At 31.3% G+C, this 19,381-nt stretch overlaps 3 protein-coding genes across 3 annotated transcripts; 1 reads left to right on the forward strand and 2 right to left on the reverse strand.

Moving 5' to 3' along the window:
* The first annotated feature begins 5,302 nt into the window (after nucleotides 1–5,302).
* LOC115967214 (putative F-box protein At3g10430) lies at nucleotides 5,303–6,424 on the forward strand. The gene has a single exon (XM_031086271.1). The coding sequence runs from the start codon at nucleotides 5,303–5,305 to the stop codon at nucleotides 6,422–6,424; it is 1,122 nt and encodes a 373-aa protein (XP_030942131.1).
* Nucleotides 6,425–12,839: 6,415 nt separating this feature from the next.
* Nucleotides 12,840–13,817, reverse strand: LOC115967215 (probable carboxylesterase 9). Its single transcript, XM_031086272.1, has one exon. It carries the CDS (start codon nucleotides 13,815–13,817, stop codon nucleotides 12,840–12,842), a length of 978 nt encoding a protein of 325 aa, XP_030942132.1.
* A 3,473-nt stretch (nucleotides 13,818–17,290) lies between these two features.
* LOC115967216 (probable carboxylesterase 9) lies at nucleotides 17,291–18,265 on the reverse strand. Its single transcript, XM_031086273.1, has one exon. The coding sequence runs from the start codon at nucleotides 18,263–18,265 to the stop codon at nucleotides 17,291–17,293; it is 975 nt and encodes a 324-aa protein (XP_030942133.1).
* Between the last annotated feature and the right edge of the window lie 1,116 nt (nucleotides 18,266–19,381).

The raw sequence follows: 19,381 nt of genomic DNA on the forward strand, positions 1-19,381 counted from the left end.
CAAATTGAAGTGTAAACTTTTAAACTCAAGACCAACTATATATATATTTGATGTGATATTGGTACAAATCATATTCATTATCACTTGGGTTTATTAGTGGTTTTAAAATTTTTCACTCTATCAAAAAAAATAAAAAATAAAAACTTTAATGCATCCAATCAGAAGTCAGAACTCACTACTTGCAAGTTGCACTCACTACTAGCAAGTTGCAAGGATGTTTCAAACGCTAGCGTGCTTTATTATTATTACTTGTATTTCAAGGTTTTCCCGAAAGTAAGAGAAGTACTATATAAATTGTAGGATCTTCATATTAATTTAACTAGTTGCAGGCTCATACGATGTGTAGAAATAAATAATTAATTATTTTGTAACTTATAATATAATGTATAATTTTTTTTTCTTTAAAATTTGTTGAAAACAATTTGCTCTTTCTAAAATTTAAAATATTTCTATTCGATCAAATTAGGTCTACTTTGGACTCATTCTGTCCAATTTGGTTCACTTGGTTAATTTCGGTCCCCTTCGATTCATTTTGGATTGATTGAGCTTTAAATTGATTCTTTTTAAAGGTTGTTTTTATATATTGTCTTTTCAAGTTTAGCTCAAACATTATTATTTTTTCCATAATTTTTGAGTTGAAAAATATGAAATTTTATTATATTTGAGCTAAATTCTTTAGTTTTGAATTAAAAAAATACAAACAAAATAGACATTAAAAATTAGAAATATGAGTCCTAAAATGAAATAAAAATGATATATATTTAAAAGTCCAATTCGGTCCACTATGTCCTCTTCCGTCCACTTCAATTTTATTAGGACCACTTTGGTCCACATTGGTCCTAGTCAGTCCATTTTAGTCCTATTCAGACCATTTGGTCCTCTTTGGTCTTATTTGATTCATTCTGTCCACATTGGTTCTATTCGGTCCATCTCGGTCCAATTTAGTCCAATTTGTTCCTATTCGGTCCTTATGTCTACTTTAATCCTAATCAGTCCATTCATTCTTATTCGGTCCCCTTCGATCCTATTCTGTCTACTTCGGTCTTATTCAGTCCATGTCGGTCCAAATTGTTCCCATTCAGTCTTATTCTGTCAATTCGGTCCACTTTGCTGCATTTGGTCCAATTTGGTTCATTTCGGTCCACTTTGATCCATTTTTGTGGAGTTACGTATAGGGAAAAGACTTGTTTGGGTTGAGAACACCTATTTTAAATCTAAATTTATTAAAAAATACATAGATTTCAAATTCATAATATCTAAAATTTTAAGCATAATATTTATTATTGCTATACAGTTGTTGAGCCACATTAATGTAGCATTTCAAATAATTTTGGTTTGGCTAAATTTAAGTGAAAGTCTTTCTAAACATGAAGGCTATGAATATAATCTAATCTTTAAGGCAGTTACTCATTTGTTTTAAAGTCATTACTTTCAAGCAATACACACACACACACACACACACACATATGTTTGTATGATTTTTGTTTAAATAAATTTATACTGAATATGATAATCAAAACTCATAAGAAACTTGTACTGAATATATATTGTTGGAACACTTCCCGCATTAAGTAGTTTTTGTCCGCTTTGGGGAGTCAGTCCCTCACGGTTTTGTCACGAAGGGGTGGGAGCTCAGGATTTTCACCCTTCGGGCTTGACACCCGGGTCCCACATCGCCTACGTAACCCTCCCACTCATGGTTTATAAGCTTCTGGAGTGACCATGAGTGGGAGGGTTACTTAGGCGATGTGGGACTCGGGTGTCAAGCCCAAAGGGTGAAAATCCTGAGCTTCTACCCCTTCGTGACAAAACCGTGAGGGACTGGCTCCCCAAAGCGGACAAAAACTGCTTAATGCGGGAAGTGTTCCTACATATATAATTTATTCTTTAAATTTTATTGTACATAATTTTTTCTCCCTAAAAATTAAATAATTTCAAAAGCTAATTTCCATCACTCTATTTTTACAAATATATAATTTAATAATATATATATATATATTTTATGTTTTTTATCGATATTATTCTTTTTTGAAATGATCCACATTTTTCTAACTATTGTTATTATACATTATATTTTCCCAGTTTCTTTTGGTATCCGTTTGGATACACGTCCACGTCCACGTCCACGTTTTCAACTCTAGCGCGTTTTCAACATTTTTTTTTTTTTTTTTTTTTTTTTCGTTTCAGCCACAGTTGTTGACCAATTCTCCCATGAATAGTGCATCCATGCACTGTTCATGGGACCCACAAATTTCACTTTTCAGCAATTTTTTCATTGAAAATGGGTCCCACGATACCTTTCACACATTTAAAAATTATTTTACTACAGTGTTTTCAGTTTTCAGTTTTAGCAAAATAAGTTCTATCCAAACAGACCTTTAGTACAATTAAAATTTTTAAGTTTCAAAGTTATTATTCAAATTCTAATTCTCTTAAGGAGATTATCATGATAACCAAAACTTATTATATAATTACAATTGATATTACTCAAATAATTAATAGTACTCTCAACCCAAAGTTGTATTTTTCCATTCTTAAGTAGGTACACCAAATTGGATTAAAGTGATTAGAAATAGACCAAATGGATCAAATAAATCAAAGTGGATTGAATGGACCGAATTGGACAGAAGTGGACCAAACAGGACCGGAGAAGACCAAATGGACCAAAATTGAGCGAAGTGATTCAAATGGACGGAATGGGACCGAATAGACCAAATCTTTCTGAATTGACCAAAGTATACTGAAATGACGGAAGTGGACTAAAGTAGACCGAATTAGACCAAATAGATGAAGTGGACTGAAACAGACCAAAATGGATTGAATGTCTATATGTAATTAGCATAGTCAAGAATGTGTTTTGATATAAACACATATTCTTACTTCCAAAATAATTAAGTATTAACTCAAACAAAAATCAAACCGAAATTATAAGAGAAATAGAGATACTACTTGTAATGGGGAACTAAAAAAATACAAAAACAAAAAGTATGGACCCAAAATAAAGTTTTAAAAATCACAATGATCCATCAATATAAAGTAGAGTCGCAAGAAAGAATAAAAAATCGAGAGAGAGAGAGAGAGAGAGAGAGAGAATAATATGAGAAGAAAAATAAGAAATAAAATAATAAACACTAAATTACTCAGGTCATGTTATATTATGTAATAAAATAATATTATATTCTTTTATGCTATAATACCTCACCACGATAGATTCACGAAGGGTTATAATTTATGAACCACCATATTAAAAAGGATGAGGCTTTAGAGTCAAGATTAAAGAGAGCTCTTTATGAATCTCATAAGGAAATTCCTGAAATTGTAGGATTTGACAATTAGCACAAAAATATAATTTTTTTTTTTTTTTTTTTTGAGTTTCAACCTATAGCTTTGGCTCCTAATGATTGCGAAGAAAAAAGAGTTATGTTAGGGATATTACAAATTTTATTATTATATTAATCTTTCAAAATCATGTGTAAAATTTTAAACATTTGACTAATTAATAACTAAATTATTTTATTATTCTTTTTTATTTATTTAAATTATTATGTTGTTGATGTGGCACTAATTATATTTATTATAACATGAGCTCATAAATCTTTTATTTATTTTACAGTAAATTTGATAGTTCTTATAACTCTCTTTTTTTTTTTTTCACATAATTTCTCAAGCTGGGAAATATTTTATAATCCCATGAAATTTTTGATAAATAGAGTAATTTTGGACTTCTAGTACCACAACCAATTCCATACTCGTTTTTACAACTACCCTGTTCAATGACATACATATATGTGCTGTGGTCAAAAGCCTTCGCCCTACTTGCAAGGGTGTTGTAATTAAACTCAGCCGTACAATCTTTCTCTCTAGATTTTCCCAAGAGTGTGACATGTACCCCAGATAAGTTCTAGGTCAAAGTTTTTTAATTCTAACACTCTGTGTTTTTCTTTTTCCTTTTTTGGCAATGAGTGCAAATATAATTTTCTAAAATGCGAAAAGTTTAGAAAGTAAAAAATCACCACATAGAACAAAAAAGAAAACCATCAAAAGATCTTCTAAACATATTGAGGTGCCAAGGATGCCAAGTGTATTGTTCGTCTCTTTCCCTATAGTTTCCCTTCTAGACAGAATAGCACTAGTATGGACTTGTATCAAGAAAACAAAAAAAAGAAGAACAGGTATGTATTTTTTTAACTTTTTAATGGACTATAATTTATTTCATTTATGATTTATCGTTTAGTAAAAGTGTTGAAGAATGTCCAACGGTCTTGTAGCTTAGTGACATTACCAGTTTCTTCTTGAAAGAGAATCTTGATTCAAAACCTCCTCCCTTATTCATGAAACTAAGATCATTTTTCATGGGCTAGATACCTCCCTTCCTTAGTCATTTTCAACCAAAACAGAATTTTTGTTGTTGTATAGTTATAAATATGGGTAATTTAAGTGTATATGTGTGTGAAGATGTTTTATTTTAGGAGTTGTTCTTGTGGGGTTCTAAAGACTTTCCATCTTCTAAAGAAAATGGTTATCGAATTTGTTAAACTTGTTATTCTCCTCTTAAATTTATGTTATCTCAATTAATTTTTCATATAATTTTATATCAAAATATGGAGTTCATTATAGCCTATAAATGGAAAGTTCATAATGATTAGTTCATATCTATCTTAGAGCATTTCTATTAGCTTCTTAAAAAAAAAATATGCATTTTGTACTATTAAAACACATTTTATTTATTTTATATTGCCACTTTAAAAACACACCCAACATCCCATTTTTTTATTTTAAAATTCATCACACTAAAGTAATATATTTTCTTTTTCTCCCACGTACTTTTTTATTGTTATTTTCTTCTTCTTAGACAAATCAAAGGAGAGAGTATAAAATATTAGTTTTCACAAAGATACACAACACTACAGTAATCTTTAAAAGTAAAGAATGCAATAGCAACACCTATATAGAGTTTTAGTGTTTTTTTGTTTGTATTATCCAATGGGAATGCTCTAAGGTTTTGGAACAATTTGTAATTTAACATGGTATCAGAGCAGGAGATTTTGAGTTCGATCCCTATCTTTACTCTATTTCTCATTTAAAATATTAAATTCCCACTTGTTGAGTCTCCACTTATTAAGGAGAAGTTTAGGCCCACAAGTGAGGGGGGTGTTAGAATTATGGTTAAGTGATTAAACTCACCATTTCTTAATAGCTTAAGTTTTGGAGACAATAGGTAATTTAACACTTGTAACTCATACTTTTTTTTTTCTTTTTTTAATTTTAAATTGCAGTGAAAACTTCAATAGAAAAGTTGATCATGGAAAATGAATCACATTCTCACATAGCAGATGAAAATTGCTCTTTGGGTCAAGATGTCATCTTGGAAATATTAGCAAGATTGCCAGCAGAAAGCCTTATCCAATGTGAGAGGGTTTGCAAAAGTTGGTTTAGAATTATTCATGATCCAAACTTCGTACACAAATTTAAGCAAGTATTCATCATTGGAAAATTTCATCGGCTTCAATATTTAGTTTTGAATGTCAACAATGGCAATTGGACAGGTAAAGTATTAGAAAATTCCTGGTGCACATTTTTCCGAATTGAAGATGCCTATAATGGGCTGATACTTCACAAAACTACAAATTATAGCAATCTCCACGTCTATAATAATAGCAATGACAAGATGACCACCATCCCTCTTGTGCCACTGACGAGTTCAAGAAACTACTATTCATTGGTACATGATGCTTCCATCCAAAAGTACAAGGTCGTTTGCTTTTGTTTGCGTAATAATATTGTGAAGTGCTATATATATGTTCTGGATAGTAATGATGAAGAAGTAAATGAAGCTCCTACTTGGAGGGAATTGAGCTTTTCTTTCCTCGTAAACTTTCCAACTCATCCCACTATAGACTTCGATAGAGTTCTGTGTAATGGAGCTTTGAATTGGATTTCAAAAACTGAAACAGATCTGATGGCATATGTATCATCATTAGACATATCAAGTGAGAAGCTTGGGAAAAGAATTGAGCTGCCATCGAAACCCAGCTTGTGCAACATGACAATATTCTTCAATTGCAAGTTATTAGCTTTCAATGGATTTCTTTGTTATGCTAATCCAAGTTCCAAGGATAGGTTTGATTTTTGGGTCTTGAAGGATTGGGATAAACTTAAACCTATTTGGATCAAGCAATATACGTTACGCCTTTCATCGATGATCTGCAAGCCAGCAGGTTTGAAGAGTTTCGTTCATGATAATTTCTTTCCTCTTGCAATATACCATAGTGTGCACTCTTATTCAGTTGAAATCATGATACAGTTTTCCCGCAAGTTGTTTGTATACAACGTGAAGAGCAAAGAGTTGAGGAGTATTGAGGTTATCGAAGAAGAATCATTGGATGCATGCTACCTTCGTCATTTTATCATCACACTAAAATAATATATTTTCTTTTTCTCCCACGTACTTTTTTAGTGTTATTTTCTTCTTCTCAGACAAATCAAAGGAGAGAGTATAAAATATTAGTTTTCACAAAGATACACAACACTAGAATAATCTTTAAAAGTAAGAGCAATTATATCAATCTGTGCAAAATGAAAAAACTAATTGATTTTACACATTTTGAGTAAAAAAAATATCCACATTAGTGAATGTAAAATTGTGCATAAATACACAATTACTACAGTAACTGTGCATGCTACCTTCGTCATTTTATCATCACACTAAAATAATATATTTTCTTTTTCTCCCACGTACTTTTTTAGTGTTATTTTCTTCTTCTCAGACAAATCAAAGGAGAGAGTATAAAATATTAGTTTTCACAAAGATACACAACACTAGAATAATCTTTAAAAGTAAGAGCAATTATATCAATCTGTGCAAAATGAAAAAACTAATTGATTTTACACATTTTGAGTAAAAAAAATATCCACATTAGTGAATGTAAAATTGTGCATAAATACACAATTACTACAGTAACTGTGCATATATGCACGGTTACTGTAACATGTGCAAGAAATATTTTAATAATTTCTGATTCGCTCATTTTTTTCTCTCTCTTCTTCATTTGCAAAACTAACCCTCCCTCTCATGTTCTTTCTTCCTCTGATACATACACTCCCACAACACAAAATCAAAAATCAACTACAAAATAAAAAATCAACCACAAAATCAACAAAAAAAATCAACCACTGGAACAAAATTGGATCAGATCGAATTGATTGGATCGGTGTTGATGGAGATCGGTTTTGATGGAGATCGGTGATGGGTTGATAGAGATCGGTGTTGATGGAGTGCCTGTAATGGGTTGACGGAGAAGAGGAAAGAAAAAGATTCTCAAAAAAAAAAAAAAAAAAAGAAGGAGAAGAAAGAGAGGCAGAGATAGAGATAAGGATGGTGTGAAGAAGAAGAAGGGGTTATTCAGAGAAAAAAGAAGGGTTAGGTGGGGGTAGGTGGGAAATAATAAAAAAAAGTGAGAGAAAATATTATTTTAATAAAAAAGTGTGTATAATAGATAAACTGATGTGGGTGTTTTGTAAAAGTGATAGTGTAAAATAGAAAAAGTAGGTTTTTTGTGTAAAATAGACGAAATCTTTTGCACAAACTGATGTAATTGCTCTAAAGAATGCAATAGCAACACCTATATAGAGTTTTAGTGTTTTTTTGTTTGTATTATCCAATGGGAATGCTCTAAGGTATTAAGTGATAACCCATGACTAATGTCATTATTTGTATTGCATCATGTTTCTGGTTCTATCACTCCCCCATGCCCCATTATGCCTAGAAAAATAAGAATAAAAACCTATTTTTTGCCTTCATTTTAACTAATCAAAGTTCTTATTTCCTTTATTAATAAATTTTTTAAAATTTGGTGGGAAACATAGCAAAAGGGTATTATAAGAAAGGTAGTCAACATAATTAAAATTGGTTCCTTGTTATTAGAATTATGCTTAAGTGAATAAACTCACAATTTCCTAATAACTTAAGCTTTTGGAACCATCAGTAATTTAACATGGTATTAGAGCATGAGATCTTGAGTTCGATCATTGTCTTAACTCTATTTCCCATTTAAAATGTTAAATTTCCACTTGTTGGGCCTCCACTTATTAAGAGAAAGTTTAGATCCACAAGTGAGGAGGGTGTTAGAATATTATGGTTAAGTGATTAAACTCACAATTTCTTAATAGCTTAAGTTTTTTGGACAATCGGTAATTTAATACTTGTAACTCATATTTTTTTTTTTTTAAATTTTAAATTGCAGTGAAAACTTCAATAGTAAAGTTGATCATGGAAAATGAATCACATTCTCACATAGCAGATGAAAATTGCTCTTTGGGTCAAGATGTCATCTTGGAAACATTAGCAAGATTGCTAGCAGAAAGCCTTATCCAATGTGAGAGGGTTTGCAAAAGTTGGTTTAGAATGATTCATGATCCAAACTTTCGTCCACAAATTTAAGCAAGTATTCATCATTAGAAAATTTCATCGGCTTCAATATTTAGTTTTGAATGTCAACAATGGCAATTGGACAGGTAAAGTATTAGAACATTCCTGGTGCACATTTTTTCGAATTGAAGATGCCTATAATGGGCTGATACTTCACAAATCTACAAATTATAGCAATCTCCACGTCTATAATAATAGCAATGACCAGATGACCACCGTCCCTCTTGTGCCACTAACGAGTTCAAGAAACTACCATTCATTGGTACATGATGTTTCCATCCAAAAGTACAAGGTCGTTTGCTTTTGTTTGCGTAATAATATTGTGAAGTGCTATATATATGTTCTGGATAGTAATGATGATGAAGTAAATGAAGCTCCTACTTGGAGGGAATTGAACTTTTCTTTCCTAGTAAACTTTCCAACTTATCCCACAGTAGACTTTGATAGAGTTGTGTGTAATGGGGTTCTGAATTGGATTTCAAAAACTGAAACAGATCTGATGGCATATGTGTCAACGATAGACATATCAAGTGAGAAGCTTGGGAAAAGAATTGAGTTGCCGTCTAAACCCAGCTTGTGCAACATGACAATATTCTTCAATTGCAAGTTATTAGCTTTCAATGGATTTCTTTGTTATGCTAGTCCAAGTTCCAAGGATAGATTTGATTTTTGGATCTTGAAGGGTTGGGATAAACTTAAACCTATTTGGATCAAGCAATATACATTACGCCTTTCATCGATGACCTGCAAGCCAACAAGTTTGAAGAGTTTCGTTCATGATAAGTTCTTACCTCTTGCAATATACCATAGTGCGCACTCTTATTCAGTTGAAATAATCATGATACAGTTTTGCCACAAGTTGTTTGTATACAACGTGAAGAGGAAAGAGTTGAGGAGTATTGAGGTTATCGAAGAAGAATCAGTGGATGCATGCTCCCTTCGTCATTTTTCAAAGTTCACTTTTATCAATAGATCTTTTGGCAGTTTGTTGGATCTTGGAACTAATTATTACTTATTAAAGATGTGTGTTAAGATAAATATTTGGATCACTGAGCATCTTTGGTGTGATGGTCACTCTATAAATATTAAGTGCTTGTAAATTGTGAGAGGAAGGACTGAAATTCAAGTCTCTAAGAGGGAGATTCACACACATATACACTTAGATTAGGTTAGAGTAGAATTTTTATCTTGTATAAATATATGTGTATATATATATATATAAATATTTGGATTTCAATTTATTAGTTCTTTTTTTCATCCTCAATTTTGGGCTATTTTCTTATTAAGAATGTAATTAAAACATGGAGATCATGTCTTATTACTAGCTATATATGTTCACTTTTATTAATAGACCTGTCCATTGAAATTAATAATTATGTTATTAGTTATCCTAATTGGTATCCCATGGCATTTCACAAATTTGACCTAGTCCCATGCTACATGCTTGATTGTTGCATGTATATAGGAGAAGAATGAGCAACCATAACTTGAATGGTTGCAAAAACACAATGGGAAACTAATTAAGTTAGAGAGTACCTTTTTCACTCCTATATTTTGCTTCTTGGTATGCTTAGAGAGCATCTTGTAGATCTAATGGCCAAGCTGCATGGTCTAATGGCTGAAGTCCCACCATACCTCATCTTAAGTGCTTTTCACATCTCTAGAGGTATTTGATACTCCTCCAACGTCTCACCAATCACATCATTGTGCATGTATTGCATAATATTGTAAAGTGTGTGCACTGATTTTTCTTAAGCCAACTCTCGAAGGCAATAAAATCATGATGAAGTTGTTCGATCGATATCACCTTGATTAGGGTCAGCTAATTAATGGGTTAGTGTCTTCAAGACCTCGATCGTGTTCATTTAGGACATCTTGGATCTAATGATGCTAGATTTCATAATCATTCCCATCCAATTTATTTCCCATACTCAAATTATCAAGGATGCCTTTTGAAGCCATATAAGATATAACTACAAAAATTGTGTAAGTAATATTATACACATGTTCTAGAAAAGATTTGCAACATCAATCTAAATTAAATTTAATAATTTATCCCTTACTAGCTTGTAACTCATGCATGCACATAGATGCATTTAAAAATTAATAAACATGGTTTTTTTTATCATAAAAATATATATAATTTGTCAAATTATTAGAAAAAAGTAATTGTAATAAGTTGCATGTTAAATTAAAATTCTTGCCTAATTTTAATACTACTTATGCTCTCTTTTTTCTTCTTCTAATTTTTAATAACATAGAATATGTGGTAACCTTTGTTGTGTGGTGATTTTTCTTGAGTAGATATATGATTGGTTTTTTATTTTTATTTTGTAGTTCATTAATATATTGAACTCTTAGTATTTTATATTCATTAACTCACTTGGCATAAAGATTCGAAAACTTAAATGGACACATGACACAAAATTAGTCCATAATTGAAATCTAATTGAATTTTCTCTAAACTTTAACTTTAAATATATATTAGTATGTAACTTGTGTTTACACACGGAAACATTTAATAATTGTGATGATGAAGTATTCATCTTGGTTTCCACACTAAGCATTATGAATGAAGGTCACTTGGCCCCAAGATTTAAAAAATTTATAATCTCTTTAAGTTTTAACTTGTTGGATCTCTCGTTCTCACAATAGTGTAAATTCATGCATTAAAACTAAAAAAAAAAAAAAAAAAAAAAATTCCTCATTATATTTTGCGTTGAATAATTCATTTGACATCAAAATTAAGAAGAAATTAGAGAAACATGGTACAAAATTGGACAGTACTAATTAATGACTATTTGGATTTTTTTTTTTTCTTAGCTTTATATATATACTATTATTTAAAGGGATTCCCCTATTTGAGTTTCTCATTTTTTTTATTCAAAAATGTCCCTACACCCTTATATTTATGTAGAGACAAAACTAAAGAAAAATTGATAAAAATATAACTCTAACTCATACTGAAATATTGCCTAAAAAATAGGGGCATGTTTGGTACACTGTAATGATTATTATATGAGAATAGTAATTTGGTGACCATTTAGGAATAAAATCTTGAATATGCATCCACAATTTAGTAGAATATAAAAAGAAAGTGTAATTAAATCATTTTTAAGTAAAATTTCCTAAAATAAGTGTATTTTAGGATTTTCAAAATAGAGCTAATAATTAACAATAAGGAAAATTTATTTTCTTTTATTTTGAAGATGTGGTAACTAATGGCTTTTTAGGAAATTTTTAAAAATAGTTATTACATAAGGTGAATGAATAAATATTCAGTACTTTTGATAAGGAATAATAATTCCTCATTTTTAAGAATAGCTATTTATAATGAATAATTATTCATTGTAATAAAAATATAACCAAACAATTGAATAGTTATGTTATAGGAATATCTATTACATTATAATGTCTATTACAGTTTACCAAACGCATCCTAGGGTCACATTCCTATTAATTTTCAAATTACTTTATTCACTTATAAATTAGATTTTCAAAATAAAAATTAGGACAAAGTTTAACTACAAAATTGGTTGTAACTTAAAACTATAACCTTACTCAATAAAATTAACATTATTAAATATTTTGAAAATCTAACTATTGATCATTGCATGTTCTTTATGCTCTTAATACACATGTCAAATTTTATGTCAATCGGATATTATTTATTATATGATTTATAAGTTTATATTTTGTGCATAATTTTAAACTATAAAAACTTGCAATTTAAACAATTTATTGATGACATAGCTATTGATATTTAATTTTCTAGAAATTTTGCAAGCATGAAGGATATAAGAAGAAGGTGTAATCTAATGGTAAATTTGTCAAAATTTACCTTCAATAGAAAGATTTTTTTTTTTGGTTAAATAATAAAAAGATATTAAGTAAGGTTATAGTTATGCTACAACTAATTTTATAACTAAACTTTGCCCTAAAAATTATATATAAAATACAAAGTGTTTTTTTTTTTTTTTTTTTTTTTTTTTTTTTTTTTTTTTTTTGCGAAGCGCATACGATAAAGCTAGTGTGTGTATATACATTGCAAAATAAAAAATTGCAAAGTTTCCTCCTAATCATATCTCTATTACTATTATCCATATTTAACAGGAAATTATGGATAATGTGACTTATTCGACTAGTTAAAATATATATATGGATGAACATCTGAACAGCCATTAAATTAATTGGAGGAGATTCTTACACCATTTGGAAGAAATAAACTCGAAATATATATTTTTTACCTTTGCATAAAATGAAACACACATTCATACATTTTCTCTCTTTCATCAACTAAAATACAAGTTTTTTTTTTTTAATTTTTTTTTTTATAAGAAACTAAAAAACAAGTAGAACACTTAAAATCACTGGCTAATTAAGAACAAATTTACTTTAGTAACAATTGAGCTCACGGTTTGTTTATGAATTCTTTAGTCATTTCCACAAGAGCATTTGCCCTCGTTGGATCTACCATGTCGATGCCATGGAACCCGGTATGGTCAAACTTCGCTTCGATCGGGACACGATGAGTCACCAACATAGCTACAAACTCCTGTAGCCGATCCATGATGGGGTCCCCAGTGAACCCAAGCACAAGGCACCTACCAAGCTTGCTAATGGCGCTTGTATGTGGACCATCCACCAATGGATTACAACACCAAATGTCCCTATCTTCACCTTCTGGCAGCGCTAGCTCCCAGAACATATCTTGTACACACAAGGGCAACACAGGGTCCTCAAGGCTTTGTGTCTCTGAGTTAGTCCTTTCGATCCCACCAAACAAGGGTTGGTTCATTATATTCCCAGCAATCCTCAACGGCTCCAACTCCGTTCTCGTTGCTTCTAATGCAGTGAAAAATACCATGTTGCCACCATTGCTACATCCATGCAGATAACACCTCGAAATATCTCCGTTTTCTCTAATCCATAGCTCACCATTTGGATCCAAAGCTTGTTCTCTAACCCAGAGAACCGCATCCATTGCGTCCTCATATTGAACCGGCAGCCTATTCTCTGGGGCAAGGCGATATTCAACATTGACAACAATGGCATGAACTTGGTCTGTGAGCATCGAGCATTGTGAATGGACAAGGGTAGTGTCCCAGTTGGATAAGGTCCATCCATTACCCGCAAAGAAAATTATGATGGGAATCCTTGTATCATCATCATTTGAACAACACAGTTTGGACGTTGGTATGAAGATTCGAACTCGGGTTTTGTTTTTGGGATTGAGAGTGAGATCTTTGGAAACCACAGGCTCACCATGAGAGGCCACAGGGCTTGCCTTGATCCTGGGGAAGTTCATATATCGAGTGATGGTGCCATCAGGGTTGCGACCAATTCCGAAGTGGTCATATGGGTCTATATCCAAATGATCTGTCAACATAATCTATGAATGAAAGATGCTATTAGTTTTTTTTTTTTTTTTTTAATACTTATTTCTGGCAAATGATGTAGAACAGTTCAGGGTTTCGTACGTTGAATAATAAATGTTTCAAGTGCATGAAAATTTTGGTGTTGAATTTTTTATCGTTAAGAAAAGATAATGGTGGGGGAAGTTGAATATATACTACAGAAACACGAGAAAATCCGGGTTTGCAACGAAGAAAAAATAGGGTATTTTGACTCTTTGAGGTTTGAAATTTTCTAATGCTGTACAGAATAATGTGAGTCTTATTCAAGGGTGGAACAAGAAAAAAAACAAATCCTATAGTATTGTGGTTTCAAACGTCCAAGATTTGTAAAAAAATTTATTTCAAATTTGGAAAATTACTAACAGATGGAGTAAAATTTTCAGGTAGTTTAGGGAAACTTTTGGATAAGTGCCTAATTTTAAAGGAAGGAGCAAGGGTTTAGGAGAACATTCGAGGGGACAAATAAAAGCGATTCGGTTAGTTTTAAATTTATCAAGATAAAGTCCAAGGAGTTAGTTTTAAATTTAACAAGAGAAAGTCTAAGGACACAGTATAATGTTACACCAGTTTTACAATATCCTTGTTTTTGAGTTGTGATGGGTCTTGATATAATTTATTATATTATATTTCATTAATTTACTTTGACTTTTATTATAGGTTAACACCTTACTTGTTATGAAGATATTGCGATATTTTGTTGTGATTTTAGAATAACTCATTTAATAACCGTTTAATGACGTAATTGGTATGTTGAAAGATTTGGATATGTTTGAACGTTTGTTGTGTAACTAGAGCTAGAAACTAATTTAGTAACCGTTTAATGGCGTAATAGGTGGGTTGAAAGATTTGAATGTGTTTGGAATTTTTTTTTCGTTTCTCTACTCTCTAGAATAATTCATTTAGTAACCGTTTAATAGCATAATAGGTAGGTTAAAAGATTTGGATGTGTTTGAACTTTTGACTTGATATTTGAATTTTTTTTTTTTTTTGGATTTTTCAGATATCATAGATTTATTTTATAATAAAATTTAAAATTTTCTTATATGCACTTAGAGTTTTTTTAATAAAAAAAAAAAAAACTAGTTTAAAATATTTTGTATTTTTTTATAGAAATGATATTTTAAACAATAAAAAAAAAATCAATAACTAACTTTTCCTTTTTTATGTTAATACTAATAAATCAAATGACCTTTTTTTTGTTCATTTATGGAATTTTTTTGGATGGATTTAAGCTTTATTAATATGCAAATTGAAAAATAATTATATGTTAAATGTCATGTCAAATTCTAATAGTTTTTTTTTTAGTAAAATCCTTAAAACTCAAATTATAAATTGTTGTTAAATTTTAGTAGCATTTTTTTAATGTTTAAATGCGTTGATTCAAAATCCTGTGATACAAATGCAGATTTTGATTTTTGTGCTTGCCTTCCATGTATTGTGTTATCTCAACTATTTAGGAGAAAAATGCTTTTACATCCCTTGAATTTTAGAATAGTAACTGCATGTGACACACCTTGAACTTTTATTTTAGTCAATTTACTTCCCAAATTTTAGGTAAGAGTCAAATCATTAATAACTCTGCTAGTCTTCTATTATTATACTAATGAAATAGTCACATGAGACGCAAATGGACTTCAAAATACCAAATTTAATCCCATCATGAACCCAATGGTAGAAGGAGAGAGAAACATACGACTCACCAGACCTGCCCACTACATATCCCTCCGTTCTAGCCAAGACTTTTGAAATCGGTCCAAATTCACTTGCAAGACCAAGTCTTTCATCTCTCTCTCTCTCTCTCTCTCTCTATCTCTCGTTTAGTTTACGATTACTTGTTTCTTTGTTGGATTTCTTTCATTGATCTGACTGAAATTAACAAATTATTTGCCTACTACCTGCCTAATTTAATGCTTCAGTCTAAATCCTAATGTCTTTATTTAGCCTGATTTAGTAAAAGATGGGTTTATTGTATTCTTCTTAATATTTGGTCTCCATCCAACTCCGTTAAAAAAAAAAAAAAATGTGGTTCAATTGATTTAATCCTTTTATCCTTTACCAAGTGCAACTTACTAGACGTACTTTTTTATATTACAAAATGACCAAAGTTTAAAATTTAATATATAAAAAAATTATTACAAATTATAGTTTGGCCAGATTTCACTTCTCATCATATCTAAAGGCTGAAGTCCCATCATACCTCATCTTAAGTGCTTTCCACATCTCTTGAGGTATTTGATACTCCTCCAGCTCACCAATCACAACATTGTGCATGTATTGCATAATACTTTTTTCGTCTTAATTTGTTTGTCCTCTACTCCATTTTGGAATGTCCTAAAATATTGTTTTATTTCTAAAATTAAAAACCATTAATTTACTAATATTTCTATTATGCCTCTACTTTATTTTCAAAACCATTTTTGATAAATTTATTTAAGGATAATTTTGGAAACTTATATATTTTTATACAACAGACAAGACAATAAATGATGTTTCCTTAAAAGGTTGACAAGATAAACAAATTAGGATGGAATGAATATTCTAAATGTGTGCTTTGATTTTTCTAAAGCCAACTCTCGAAGGCAATAAAATTAAGTCCAAATTTTGTGTTCCACTTTTCTTGTTCCACTTTATACTCTACCAATAAAAATTTGCCACATGTTCACCTAATTAATTAAATACAACCATTAATCAATAATAGTAGTATTTAATTAATTAGGTGAACATGTGACAAATTTTTATTGGTGGAGTATAGAGTAGATTAGGAAAAGTGAGACAAAAGATTTGAACTCAACAAAATCATGATGATGTTGTTCGATATCACCTTAATTAGGGTCAGCTAATTAACGGGTTAGGCTCTTCAAGACCTTGATCGTGTTCATTTAGGACATCTTGGAATTTATGATGCCAGATTTCATAATCGTTCCCATCCAATTTATTTCCCATATTCAAATTAGCAAGGATGCCTTTTGAAGCCATATAACTACAAAAATTGTGCAAATAATATTGCAAACACGTTTCTAAAAAAGTTTTGCCCACATCAATCTAAATTAAATTAAATAATTTATCCCTTATTGCAAAATAAAAAATTCGCAAAGTTTCCTAATCATCTCTCCAATCTCCATTACTTTTATCCATTGTTAAGTTTAATTTATGAAATTAAGTATAATGTGACCTATTTAGATCACTCAACTAATTAAAAGTTAAAACATATATATGGATGAACATTTGAACAGCCACTAAATTAATTAGAGGAGATTCTTTCTTTCACCATTTGGAAGAAATAAACTTAAAATATAATAATTTTTTTTAACCTTTGCATAAAATGTATACATGATTATCAGATCACACATTCATACGTTTTCTCTAATTTATCAACTAAAAAACAAGTCAAGCATTTAACATCACCAGCTAATTAAGAACAAATTTACATTAGTAACAATTGAGCTCATGCTTTGTTTATGAAGTCTTTAGCTATTTCCACAAGTTCGTTTGCCGTCTCCCTGTCTATAAGCTCGATGGCATGGAAACCAATGTTGCTAAACTGTGCTTCGATCTGGACTTGATGCTTCACCAACATGGTTACAAACTCCTGGTGCCGATCGATGAGGGCGTCCCCGCAGAACCCAATCACAAGGCACCTACCAAGCTTGCTAATGGCGCTTGTGTAAGGACCCTCCACCATTGGATTACAATACCAAATGTCCCTATCTACACCTTCTGGCAAAGAGAGCTCCCAGAACATATCTTGTACACACAAGGGGAACGACGGGTCATCAATGCTTTGCATCTCTGAGTTAGTCCTTTCCATCCCACCAAACAAGGGTTGGTTCATTATATTCCCAGCAATTCTCAACGGCTCCAACTCCATCCTCGTTGCTTCTAACGCAGTGAAAAATACCATGTTACCACCATTGCTACTTCCATGTAGATAACACCTCGAAATATCTCCGTATTCTCTAATCCATTGCTCACCATTTGTATCCAAAGCTTGTGCTCTAACCCAGAGAACCGCATCCATTGCGTCCTCATATTGAACCGGCAGCCTATTCTCTGGGGCGATGCGATAGTCAACATTGACAACAATGGCATGAACTTCTTGTGTGAGCGCTGAGCATTGTGAATGGACGAGGACAGTGTCCCAGTTAGTTGAGATCCATCCAGAACCCGCAAAGAAAATTATGATGGGAATTCTTGTATCATCATTTGATGAACACAGTTTGGTCGTAGGCATGTAGATTCGAACTCGGGTTTCGTTTTTTGGATTGAGAGTGAGATCTTTGGAGACCACAGGGTTACCGTGAGAGGCTACAAGGCTTGCCTTGATCCTTGGGAGGTTCATATATCGAGTGATAGTGCCATCAGGGTTGCGACCAATTCTGAAATGTTCATATGGGTCTATATCAGACTCTGCCAACGACATAATCTACGAATGAAAGATGTTACTATTAGTTTTTTTTTTTTTTTTTAATACTTTTTTCTGGCAAATGATTTTGAACAGTTTATTGTTTTGTACGTTGAATAATAAAATTTTCATGCAAGTGCATGAAATTTTTGTTGTTGAATTTTTTATTGTTAAGAAAAGATAATGGTGGTGAAGTTGGATATATATTACAGAAACATGTGACAATCCAGGTTTGCAACTACGAAAATTATGGTATTTTGAGGTTTGAAATCGGTTCAACAACGACATCTGGTGTGTGAGTCTTATTTAAGGGTGAACAAGAAACAGAAAACAAAAGAAACAGATCCTATGGTATTGTGGTTTCAAACGTCCAAGATTTGTAAAATTTTAAATTTTGAATTTGGCAAATTTCTAACAGATTGAGTAAAATTTTCAGGTAGTTTAGGGAAACTTTTGGCTCAAAAATAGGGTCAAATTTTAAAAGTAGAGGCAATAGGCTCAAAATTTTCAAATTTTAGAGTAGTGGTAATGACACCTCAAATTTTTATTTTGACTAATTTATTCCTTAAACTTTACGCAAGAGCCAAATCAATACCTTTGTTAGTCTTTTGTTAATATGCTAATAAAATAGTACATGAGATGCACATGGACTTCAAAATACCAAATCTAATCCCATGAACCCGATGGCAGGAGGAGAGAGAAATACGCAGTTCACTAGACCCACCAGCCATCTATCCCTCCGTTCTTGGCCCGAAACTTTTGAAATTGGTCCCAATTCACTTGCAAGCTTGACCGTGTCTTTCCTGTTCCTGTGTGTGTGTGTAGAGAGAAAAAATATGGGTAGCTAATTAGTTTGCAATTTCAAGTCACCTACAAGAGTCTTTAATATATATATATATAGACAAAACTTAGGTACAATACTTTAGGTGCTGTTCCTTATATTCACTTCTTAAAATTCAGTCATGTAGCTACTTAACTAAAAAATACACTTCTTTTCTATGAGAAAAAAATCTACATAGTAGAATCTTAAAAGAGAAACCTAAAGAATAACACCTAAATACTATACTTAAATCTTTTTCTATATATATAGGTAAAGCTTAGAGAAAGTTCAATTAGAATCCAATTTTGTGCTAT

The sequence above is a fragment of the Quercus lobata genome, chromosome 11 (assembly GCF_001633185.2).
Source record: "Quercus lobata isolate SW786 chromosome 11, ValleyOak3.0 Primary Assembly, whole genome shotgun sequence".
Taxonomy (NCBI): Eukaryota; Viridiplantae; Streptophyta; class Magnoliopsida; order Fagales; family Fagaceae; genus Quercus; species Quercus lobata.

Excerpts from the sequence above, each read along its gene's own strand:
- LOC115967214 (XM_031086271.1), top strand. The coding sequence starts at position 5,303 with ATGGAAAATGAATCACATTCTCACATAGCAGATGAAAATTGCTCTTTG.
- LOC115967216 (XM_031086273.1), bottom strand. The coding sequence starts at position 18,265 with ATGTCGTTGGCAGAGTCTGATATAGACCCATATGAACATTTCAGAATT.
- LOC115967215 (XM_031086272.1), bottom strand. The coding sequence starts at position 13,817 with ATGTTGACAGATCATTTGGATATAGACCCATATGACCACTTCGGAATT.